Source organism: Puma concolor, chromosome A2 (assembly GCF_028749965.1).
Source record: "Puma concolor isolate L17-30 chromosome A2, mPumCon1.1.hap2, whole genome shotgun sequence".
In the NCBI taxonomy this organism is placed as follows: domain Eukaryota; kingdom Metazoa; phylum Chordata; class Mammalia; order Carnivora; family Felidae; genus Puma; species Puma concolor.
In genome coordinates this window covers 23,158,818-23,171,573 of record NC_141668.1, presented here as the reverse complement: position 1 = coordinate 23,171,573, position 12,756 = coordinate 23,158,818, and the positions used below count along the sequence as shown (strand labels likewise).

The following is a 12,756-nucleotide window of genomic DNA, read 5'->3' as shown; positions in this document are numbered from 1 at the left end:
ACTCCTGGATCAGAGATGGGCGGCTAAATACTCACAGCAATGGCAGTAGTTAGAGCATCAGCATCTGGGGGCAGTATCCTCGGCCCCAATTCCCAGAGGGCAATGCGAAAAGGGCCACGGTAGCTCTCATTAGAGAAGAACCCTGAGGTATGGAACTCAAATATTTTACATCTTTATTATACTGGACAGTGAGCATGCCTGCTTTTTGCTCTAGAGAAAGCACTAGGTGTATCTTCTAGGTAAAGGTGGAAACCTGCCTTTTAATTTTTAATTTTTTAATTTTTAAATGTTTACTTATTTTTGAGAGAGACACACGCACACACACACACCCACACAGTGCGAGCCAGGGAGGAACAGACAGAGAGGGAGACACAGAATCTGAAGCAGACTCCAGGCCCTGAGCTGTTAGCACACAGCCCGACTTGGGGGGGAGGGGGGCCTCGAACCCACGAACCGTGAGATCATGACCTGAGCCGAAGTCAGACGCTTCACCGACTGAGCCACCCAGGCAACCCAGTTTTATTTATTTATTTTTTAATGTTTATTTATTTTTGAGACAGAGAGAGCAAGAGAGAGCATGAGCAGGAGAGGGGCAGAGAGAGAGGGAGACACAGAATCTGATGCAGGGTATAGGCTCTGAGCTGTCAGCACAGAGCCTGACGTAGGGCTTGAACCCATGAACCATGAGATCATGACCTAAGCTGAAGTCGGACCCTTAACCAACTGAGCCAACTAGGCTCCCCTGTCCTTTACTTTTAGAGGGAGAACCTATTATCTCTAAGGCTGGAAGAGATCTTGAACTATACAAAGGGAACATGTACATGTGTAACTAATGAGATCTAATGGATACAAACGTGTATAATAGCAACAACAGACAATATCAGAAAACCATTTTAAGAACATTCAAAACTAACAAACATACTATAAAATATTAAGGCACAACAGTACGCTTGAACAAATTAAAAGATATCCCTTGTTCTTGGATAGGATGTCTCAACAACATCAAGATGATATCTGTTCTCCCCTACGTTAACTTACAAAGTCAATGTGATCCCAATAAAAATGTCAATGAGATTTTTCATGAAGCTAGACAAGTTAGTACTAAAATTCACAAGGAAAAATAAACATGTAAGAATAGCTAGAGAAAAAAACCAAAGAGGGGGTATTAATCCTTCCTATAAAGCTCGTATATTTAAAATAGTGTGTGGTACTGATGTATGACTAAATGAACAACAAAACAGAACAGAAAGCCCAAAGATAGACCCACGTACATATGGAAACTTCGTATATGATAAAGGGGGTGTCTCAAACCATTGGGGCAAAGACCTGTCTTTTAAATAAAATTTGGAGGCAGGGAGAGCAACGAAATAATCATTGAAAAAGGATAAGATTAGATCCATTTCTCATACCGTATGTAATAATAAAACCCAATGGATCAGAGATTTAAATGTAAAACATGAAACTATATATACACTAGAAGAAATCATAGGTGAATCCTTACCCCCCCCAATCAGAATCTATAATCTGAAGGGAAAGGCTTTCTAACTATTCCCCAAAAGTCAAAAGCAACAAGATGGACAAATCTGACTACATAAAAAGAACGAACTTTCGCATAAATAAAATATGAAAGACATCAGAAGAAAAGTCAAAAGACAAATGACAAACGGGGAGAAAATATCACATTTCACAGATAAAGAGCTAATATCCCTACTATATAAAAAACCTGAAATAACTGAGGAAATCAAAGACCAAACTTCCTATAGAAGAAGATGGAGAAAAGAGATGAGCAAACAATATTCAAAAAGAATTATTAAATGATCTTCAAAAATGTAAAAAGATGTTTACCTTCCTTCATAAGAGAAACTCATTAAAACTACACTGAAATACATTCTCTCACCCATCAGGTTGGCAAAACTTCAAAATACAAGCCACTCTACTGGTGAGACTATGGGGAAACTGGCACTCTATTACATTGCTGGTGCAATTTAGCATTCTGTACAAAACTGCCTGTCGATTTACCCTTCAACCAAGCATGTGACCTTCTAGGAAGTGACCCTGAGATGCACCTCCAACATTTTGAGAAAACATACGCACAAGGTTATCCACTGCAGTTATTTGTAATTGCAAAAGACTGAAACCTAAATGTCTAAGCACAGGAGGCTCATTCAGTAAGCTATACTACAAAATGACCGTCATAATCTCCCAAGGTTCCCCAGGATTCAAAATGTCCACCTGAATATACAGGCTACATTTGTTTTTTTTAAAGTCTAGATATATACTAGAAGGGAGTAAATAGAGCCAGTTATACTTCTTGGCTGACAATTAAATAAGAAAGAAATAATAACATCTTTCTACTTTAATTCTTTTAACTGAAATTTATTTTATTGTTCTTTTGATCATCTCTGACACATTCTCACCAGTTCTATTCAACACTGTAGTGGAAGTCCTAGTCATTTTAATTAGGCAAGAAGAAAAAGAAAGGGAAGGCTTTTAGATTGTAAATGAAGAAGTAAAACGGTCTCTATTCACAGATAACATGATTATTTATATAGACAACCCTAAGGAATGCATAACAACTACTAGAACCAATAAGGTTTCAGTATCAGAAAGGATACCAAGTTATGAGAAAAAAAAAGTATTTTTATATACTACTAGCAAACAATAAAACAGAAATTTTAATAGAAAAAAAAGCATAAAATATTTATAATTTAGCAAAAGATGAGCAAGACCAATAGAGTAATTGGTAATAAACATTACTCAGAGACATTAAAGAAGACCTATATAAAGGCAGAGGTATACCATATTCATGAACTGGAAGAATATGGTTATGATGTCAGTTCTCCCCATATTTATTTATAGATTCAACATAACCCCAATCATAATCCTAACTGACTTTGTTTTATACAAATTATAAGCCAGCTCTAAATTTTATATGGAAATGTCAAGGACCTATAATATTAAAAAAGGGCAAATTGAAAGAACATACTACTTGACACTTAAAGAGGTACCATAAAGCTACATTAATCAATACAGTTTGGTAATGACACAGGATTGACAAAGAGATCAACAGAATATTCTAAGGAGCCCAGATATATACCTACAATTATATAATTGTCTGCTTTTCAGACAAAGATCTCAAAGCATTCCAATGGGGAAAGAGAATTCTTTTCAACAAATTATGTTGGAATGACTAGATATTAGTATGGAAAAAACCTGAGCTTATCACATGCAATACATAAATATTAATTCAAATTGGATCATAGGCCAAAATGTAAAAGCTGAAACCATAAAACATTTAAAAAACAAGAAAGTATCTTTAAGGCTTGGAAGTAGACAAAACAATAACAGTAAAAGAAAAAGATTAATAAATTAGACTTCAGAAAAATTTAACACTTCTGCTCATCCAAAGACACTGTGAAGGGGCGCCTGGATGGATGAGTCGGTTAAGCGTCCAACTTCGGCTCAGGTCATGATCTCACGGTTTGTGAGTTTGAGCCCCGCATCGGGCTCTGTACTGACAGCTCAGAGCCTGAAGCCTGCTTCGGATTCTGTGTGTGTGTCTCTCTCTCTCTGCCCCTCCCCCGCTCATGCGCTGTCTCTCTCTGTCTCAAAAATAAATAAGCATTAAAAAAATAATAATAATAAGACACTGTTAAGAAAAGAAATAGACAAGCCAGAGACTGGGAGAAAACAATCATATTTAAACTTTTACCTTGAACTCGTCTGAGATTTCAGACACAAAAGAAGATATCTGTTTCATGAGCCTGTCCACACTGCTCTCACTCCCTGTTTTGAGGAGTGTAGTAATGGCCAGGGTAGCAATGCTTCTGTTTGAGTCTGTGATCAAGTTTTCTAAGTCCAGATTGCAGGCAGTAACAGCAGAGGGGTGCTTCATTGCCACCTTGTGGAAGGGCAAGAAAAATAAATTAAGCAAACTGCTATTGCTGAAGACCGGAACTTTAAAAAACAATGAAAGAAAAAAATAGAAATTTTAATTAAGGTAAGTGACTTTTAAAAATCTAAATGGGGATGGGGGGGTGCGCCTGGGTGGCTCAGTTGGTTGAGCGTCCGACTTTGGCTCAGGTCACGATCTCACAGCTCATGAGTTCGAGCCCCGTGTCGGGCTCTTGTGCTGACAGCTCAGAGCCTGGAGCCTGCTTCGGATTCTGTGTCTCCCGCTCTCTCTGCCCCTAACCCACTCACATTCTGTCTCTGTTTCTCTCAAAAATAAATAAACATTAAAAAAAAAATTTTTTTTTAATCTCAATGGGACAATATAGGTCCAAAGTAATTGTTTCAAGAAGAACATTTCCAATTAATACGGTATGAAATAGCATTTGGTAAATGATTAACTGCCAGAGTCATAGTGTATAACAGCATTTTCTCTTCCTAGGTTTCTATAACCTTTATAACAATATCGTAGTCCATGTTTTATTACACTTGGCCTGTTTTTCTTTATAGTACATGTGTACGTGGATGTCTATTCTACTAGATGTAAAGATCTCGGAGAATAGCACCTAGTGTGGTAAATACTGCTCAAAGAGTGTTAATGGCTTATCACTTAGAAAACATTTCTGTCTTTAAGCAAACTCCAGCCAAATTGGTTTGTTCATGCTCATCACAACATGTCTATCATCTGGCTTCTTTGCTTCTGTCAAAATTGTTCACCCCTCTGACTATCTCAATACTGGTATAGAATCCATTACCCACAATTTAAAAAAATTTGAAAACTCAGCAAAGCATTGGCATCGAAATTCATTTTAACAGGAAAATCCGACCCACACTAATGTAAAACTAGTTAAATAATAATTTAAGAGGACAGTCATATATATACCACAGAAATATTAATGTGTCTGATGGCAGAGTATTGCTCGAGGTTCAGTGGGGTGAGTATGTAAGAGATAGAACCATATCACCTTCCTAAAACTCACACAATACTGAATTCTGAGACACATCTGGCCCTAATATTACAGATAAAAGAATGTGGACCTATGTCAACTCTTTAAAATATAACTCTAATTGTTATTCTCTATTGGGACACCTGGGTGGCTCTGTCGGTTAAGCGTCCGACTCTCAGTTTCAGTTCAGGTCATGATCTCGTGGTTTCATGGGTTCGAGCCCTGTGTTGGGCTCTGCGCTGACAGTGTGGAGCCTGCTCGGGATTCTCTCTCTCCCTCTCTCTCTCTGCCCCTCCTCTGCTTATGCTCTCTTGCTCTCTCTCAAATAAAAACTTAAAAAAAAAAAATCTTTAATTGTTATTCTATACAGGGTTCTTCCATGGCCGTCCTACCAAGTTTCTTCCATGGCTTCTCTCTCCTCCAGTTGTTCATACAATTAATTTATAACTGATCACACACTACCTGATGACAAGTCTTCTACTACCTTAAACTTTCATTTATGGTTACTTATGCTGTGTTTCTAAGTTATATCCTGTAGAACTATGCTATCCAATATGGTAGCCAATAGCCAAATGTGACTAATAAGCATTTGAAATGTGGCTAGTCCAAATTAAGATATGCTCTAAATATAAAATATACACTGGATATTAAACATTTAATATGAAAAAATATAAGGCAAAATAGATCTTTAATAATTTTATAATGATTACATGTCGATATGACATTTTACATATATTAGGGTAAATTAAATGTATTATTACCATTAATTTCATCTTGACAGGGCACCTGGGTGGCTCAATCGGTTAAGCTTAAGCGTCTGACTTCAGCCCAGGTCATGATCTCACAGTTTGTGAGTTCGAGCCCCACGTGTCAGCTGTGCTGACAGCTCAGAGCCTGGAGCCTACTTTGGATTCTGTGTGTGTGTGTGTGTGTGTGTCTCTCTCTCTGTCCCTTTCTCGCTCATGCTCTGTCTCTCTCAAAAATAAACATTAAAAATTTTAAAAATAAAAAAATAAAATTAATCTCATCTTGAAAAATGTTTTAATGTGGTCAGTATAAAATTTAAAATTACGTATGTGAGTCACATTGTGTTACACCAGCATTGTCCCAGAGAAATTTCTACAGCAATAGAAACGTTCTTTACTTTTGCACTGTCCAATATGAGGGTCACTAACCATGTCACTATTGAGCACATGAAGTGTGACTAGAGTGACTGAGGGGCTGAATTTTTAATTTTATTTCATTTTGATTAATTTAAATGGAAATGGCCACTCATGGCCAATGGCCATCATATTGGACAATGTGGTTTTCAGCTACAGAGTGCTCAGCAGTCAGAAATGAATTATTAGTCTTTAGTTGAATAGCAAAAATGGCCATACCTAAAGCCACAAGTACAAGGAAGGTGCTCTAGAAGTGAAGTCCATAAATCATGCCTACTAACCTTGAGAGAAAGCCAAATGCCTCACATGAATGTTTCTCAGTCAAACATGGATACAAGTCAATAGTTGGCAAAAGGACCTACCTTGTTCAAGGTCCTCACAGCTGCATATCTCAACGCTGGCTTAGGAGAGCTACAGAAAAGCTGAAGAACTAGGGGAAATACAGATCACCATGAATATATCTCATTTCATCATATAGTACATGAAGAATCATATTCAAAATATGCATAAGGAGATTAGATCGCAGCATCAGTACCTCATATGAGAAACACGTCATCAAAAATAGAAAAAGCACTTCTTGAGCTATAAAAGTTTAAATATAGGAAACAAAGTTTATTTATCTGTAAGAATTAATATATCCATGAATATTGGAATCTGTGGAATACTTATAGCTATAAGAGCAAATGGACTTTTTTAACCATGAAGGAGAACTCAAGGCAAGAACTGAAGGCATGAGTGTTACTTGTCTTCTAAGTAAAATTTTTTAATGTTTCACACAGGGAAATAGTAACTTCAGAAAAAAAGCGCCAATTAAGTAAAGAACAACAAAAATAAATGACCCACCTAGCAGAATGCAAAGGCATATAGAGAGAGCTAAGGTTCAAAAATCATTCTTACTACCTCTCCTGCAGACCCGTGGGACTTAAAACAAAAACACACTAATGTAAACAACAGCCGGGTAGGGAACATACAACTGACCTGAAACAGCAGGTGCCAACTCCCTTGCAGTACAGTTAGGAAGATGGATGATGGCTGACGCAGCTTCATAAATAACCATTTCATGTTTATTTCGCAAGCAGCTCTCAATGAAATCGAACAGTGGGCTTTCATGGCTGACAATAAATACAGGGCATGATCAGATATCAAAAAGAACAGGTGCATTAAGCATCGAAGTTAAAAACACAGGGAGATTGAGGAACACTTTCGGAATTATGGGTGGAGGACCCCTGAAAATACATTCCTCCATAAAAGCAAAGAGAACACTGGCATAAGGTTCCAAAATTAACTTGCTCAGCACTCTAGAAATTAGCCAAAGGCTTGCAACAATCCTAGCAACATTTGCTCAAGAAAAGTTACATCTTCATAAGAACAACAAGCTTTCTGGTGTTCTCCTTTGCTCTATTTCTATTCCCTCTGTCCAGTTTCATGGAAGCCTTGGAAATCAGCAGCCTCAGAACTGTAGTAGCTATGAAAGCCAGCAGCCTAGCAGCCACCAGAGGAGACAGATGGGTTTGGAGCTCCATCAAAAGCCTAGTCCCCAGGGAAATATCACTATTTGACCTGACTCGTGCTCCCTAAAAAAGCTTCATTCATGGAGCCGATCTTCATTTCATCTGACTCAGAGTTCATTCAGTGAGGAAAGCCCTATCCTCAGCAAGTTTGTCCCAAAAAATCAGGCCACTGTTTATCACTGCAGTTGCCAGAGACAATGATGTCACTCGGGACAAATAAGAGGGTGGCTGAAAACCTTAAAAGGAAAATCTGAGAAATGAGATCTCCACAAGAGGCCTTGGCAATATCTGACATATTCCTGGGGATCCAGAAGGCCATGCACATGTAGAAGACTGTGCAAATGCCCAGGAAAGGCCAGACAAGCCCTAATCCCTTGACTTTGAGGTTCTACGCAAGTAGGAAGTGAAGGCTAAGGCAGAGTTGTAAACTGCCAGAGCATGGAAGGCATACCCCAACACACAAAGTGCCCACTGGAAAAAGATTTGGAGATATATTGGCTTAAATCATTTAAGAAAATCTGTCAAGGAGCTCCTGGGTGGCTCGGTCGATTAAGCATCTGACTTCAGCTCAGGACATGATCTCATGGTTCGTGAGTTCGAGCCCCACGTCAGGCTCTCTGCTGTCAGCACAGAACCCACTCTGTATCCTCTGTCCCCCTCTCTCTCTGACCCTCCCCTGCTTGTGCATACACACACATGCTCTCTCTCTCAAAAATAAACATTAAAAAGAAAAAAGAAAAAAGAAAATCTGTTAAATCATTATCTGATGACTTAGCTAATCAAGCAGACTTCAGTACCTGTACATGACAAAGAGTAAGACTGCAGAATTAGCCCAGGAAAGTCACTGAACAAACAACAACAAACAGCAATAATAACAACCTCTGAGGATGGAGAAGAGAGAAATGTGATTTACAGAGTTACCACGATACATAAAATATCTAATTTTTGACAAAAAGTGATGACACATGTTAAAGAAATAGTAAAGGGGCGCCTGGGTGGCTCAGTCGGTTGAGCGTCCGACTTCAGCTCAGGTCACGATCTCACGGTCCGTGAGTTCGAGCCCCGCGTCGGGCTCTGGGCTGATGGCTCAGAGCCTGGAGCCTGTTTCCGATTCTGTGTCTCCTTCTCTCTCTGCCCCTCCCCCATTCATGCTCTGTCTCTCTCTGTCTCAAAAATAAATAAAAATGTTTAAAAAAAATTAAAAAAAAAAAAAAGAAATAGTAAAGTATGCCCCATATGTAGGGGAGAAAACCAGACTGTACCGATTATTCTTGAGGAAGCCCAGGTATTGGAATTATTGGGCAAAGATTTTGTCAATAAATATAAACACGTTCAAAGAAACAAAGGAAATCATGTCTAAAGAATGAAAGAGAATTAAAGACATGACAATCATACCTCACCAAAGAGAGAATATCGATAAAGAGAAATGAGTTTCGGTTTACTTGTTTTGTTTTCTTTTAAAAAGCCAAATAGAAATTCTGGATTTGGAAAGTACAATAATGAATGAAAAATTCAAATCTGCAATTCAACGGCTGATATGCACTGGCAGTAGAAAGAAATCAGTAAACCTGAAGGAAGTAGAAAGAAATCAGATAATCCAGCTAAGAAAGAAAAAAGAATGAAAAAAAAAAAAAAAGAGCAGAGCTTTGGAAATCTATGGAATATGACCCAGTGTATGAACGAACATTTGCATAATAGGAGGCCCAGAAGGAAAATAGAGAGACAAAAGGGCAAAAGGAATATATGAAGAAATGATTAACAAAACTGCCCAAATTTGATGAAAAGCATTAATCTATGCACGTGAGTAGCTCAACAAATCCCAAGCAGAATAAAAAGAAGAAGATCCACACAGTGACACACCATAGTCAATCCACTGAAAGCAGAAGACAAAGAGAAAATCTTGACAGCAGCAAGGTAAAAACTACTGCATCATGCTTCAAAAGGGATCATCAATACAATCAATGGCTAACTTTTCACCTGAAACAAGGGAAGAGAGAGGGCATAGAATGCCATATTCAAAGTGCTGAAATATAAAAACAAGAATTCTATATCCAGCAAAACTATCCTCCAAAAAACAAAGGCTAAATAAGGATATTCCCAGAGAAGCAATGACTGAAAGAAAGCACTGCTGACAGATTTACAAAAAAAACATCCTAAAGGAAGTCCTTTATGCTTAAAGATTTACACCGAACAGTGATGTGAATAATCAAGGCGAAATAAAGAGCACTAGACATGATAATTATGTGAGTTGATATCAAAGAGTCTATAGACAACTTTTTTTTCATTTCTCTTCTTCACTACTTTAAAGGACATGAAATGGTATAAAGCAATAATTATAACCCTACAGTTGACCCTTGAACAACACAGGTTTGAACTACATGGATCAACTTATATACAGACTTCTTATGATAGAGTACTGCAAATATATTTTCTCTTCCTTATAATTTTCTTAATGACATTTTCTTTTCTCTAGCCTACTTTATTATAAGAATATAGCATTTAATACATATAACACAAAATACGTGGTTTATGGTATCAGTAAGGCTTCTGGTCAACAGTAGACTATTAGAAGTTAAATTTTGGAGAAGTCAAAAATTATATGCAGATTTTTAACTCGATGGAGGGCTGGCTCCCCTACTCCCCACATTGTTCAAGGATCAACTGTATATTGCTGGATTTATAACACGTACATGCCATATATATGGCAATTATAGCAAATAGGAGCCCAGAGAGAATGAAACTGTATTGGAGAAAAGATTCTGTATTTTACTAAAATTAAATTAGTATTAATCTGAAGCAGTCTGTGGTAAAGTAAAATGCATATTCTAATCCCTAGAGTAACAGCTAAGAAAAAACTGGAAAAAAAGTTAAAATACTGACAGAGACATTAAAATGATACACTGAAAATATTTATTTAACACAAAACAAGGTAGTCAAAGAGGAGAGAAACAGAAAAAGACAGGAGACATAGAACAATCAGCACAATGGCAAAAGTAAATCCAACTCTATTAATAATTATATCAAATGTAAATAGTCTAATTATCCCAACCCAAAACATAGAAATGGCCAGACAGGATAAAAAAAGCAAGATCCAATTATATGCTGTCCACAAGAGTCACACATTCAGATTCAATAAATCATATGGAAAATGGAAAAATATTTTAAACTGAATGAAAACAAAGACACATGAAAATTTATGAGATGTAGCTAAAGCAATGCTGGGAGGGAAATGTAGAGTTTTAAACACCAATACCAAAGAAGAAAAGTCCCGAATCCATAACCAAAACTTCCACAATTAAGACATTAGAAAAACAAGAGTGAATCAACCCGACAGCAAGCAAAAGAAAGGAAATAAAATCAGAACAGAGATCAATAGACTAGAATGCAGAAAAAAATAATAATGATAATAAAGAAAATCAATAAAACCCAAAGTTAGTTCTTTGAAAAGATCAACAAAATTGACAAATCTTTAGCTAGACTAATCAAGGGGAAAAAAAAGAAAAGAAAAAACACAAATTATCAAAATAAGGAACGAAGAAAGGAACAACACTACTGACCCTAAGGAAACTTAAATGATGATAAGGGGATATTACGAACAACTATATGCCATTTCCAGGACTTTGTCCCCCAAAATGCCAAACTACTAAAATTGGCTCATGAAGAAATGCACAATCTAAATAGGTCTAGGAGTTATTTAAAACCTTCCCTCAAAGAAAAGCACAGGTCCCAGTGACGTCACTGGTTACTTCTATCAAATATTTCAAATAATACCAATCTTCCAGAAACTCTCCCAGGAAATAAATGAGGGTGCACGACTTCCCAGCTAATGCTGCGATGCCAGGATTACCTATGAACAAGCCTAACAAATGTTCACAAGAAAACTACAGCCCAGCATTTCTGTCATAGACACAAAACTCCTTACCAAAACACACACACACACACACACACACACACACACACAAATACAACTAATAAATGACCATAGCAAGGCTACAGGATACAAGATGAACCTGCAAAAATCAACTGTATTTCTATATATTGACAACAATAATCCAAAATGAAATTAATAATTCCATTCATAATAACATCAAAAAGAAATACTTAGAAATGCATTTAATAAAACAGTGCAAGACCTTCCCACCAAAAACTACAAAAGCCTGCTGAGAAATCAAAGTAATTTCAGAAGCAGTCTCTGATCATGGACTGGAAGACTCAATATCAAGATGGCAATTCTCCCAAAATGATTTATTCAAGTAGGTCTATTGTTCTATTCAATGTAATCCCTACCAAAATGCTGGCAGTCTTTTGTTGCAGACATTCAAAGCTGTTCCTAAAATTTATACAGAAACGCAAGGACCAAACAGTCAAAACAGTTTTCAAAAACCTAAATATATAAAGCAAACATTGACATATCTGATGGGAAACACAGCAATACAATAATAGTAAAACACTTCAAGACTCTATTTTCAATAATGGATACAACATCCAGAGAGAAAATCAAGTGGATTGGAATAACGTTACAGACCAAATGGACCTGACATACACAGAACATTCTACCCAATGGCAGCAGGATACACATTCTTCCCAAGAGCACAAAGAACATTCTCCAGGATTGATCACCTGTTAGGTCACAAAACAAGTCTTCACAAGGTTAAGAAGATTAAAATCATACCAAGTATCTTTTCTCATCACAATGAAATAAAACGAGAAATCGGGACACCTGGGTGGCTCAGTCGGTTAAGCGCCCGTCTCTTGATCTCAGCTCAGGTCAGGATCTCACTGTTTATGAGATTGAGCCTTGAGCTGGGTTTTGCGCTGACAGCACGGAGCCTGCTTGGGATAATCTCTCGTACATGCCCCCCCCCCCTCCTCTTTGCCCACCCTTTCCCACCCTTCGTGCGAGGGTGCACATGCACACGCTCTCTCAAAATAAATTAAATAAACTTAAAAAAAGAGACTAGAAATCAGTAACAAAAGGAAAACTGGCACATTCACAAATACATAGAAAGTAAACCACACCCTCTTGAACCACCAATGGCTCAAAGAGGAAGTCAAAATGAAAATCAGAAAATAAGAGACAACAAATATTTGCAAGAAAGCAGAACGGAGTGGGAAGTTTATAGTGAAAAATTGTAAGTTTTTAAAATGCCATCTATGCCAGGATACATACAAAATCAAAAAGAACTG

The 12,756-nt window shown here is 37.3% G+C and overlaps 1 protein-coding gene across 1 annotated transcript in view; it reads right to left on the bottom strand.

The window, feature by feature from the left end:
- Positions 1–12,756, bottom strand: part of COPG2 (coat protein complex I subunit gamma 2) — a 116,495-nt gene that overhangs the window by 54,307 nt on the left and 49,432 nt on the right. Inside the window, exons 10-12 of the mRNA XM_086689996.1 lie at positions 7,037–7,170; positions 6,421–6,488; positions 3,713–3,901 (exon numbers count right to left, since the gene is read on the bottom strand). Coding sequence (XP_086546122.1) covers positions 3,713–3,901; positions 6,421–6,488; positions 7,037–7,170 — 391 coding nt within the window. The remainder of the gene's footprint in view (positions 1–3,712; positions 3,902–6,420; positions 6,489–7,036; positions 7,171–12,756) is intronic.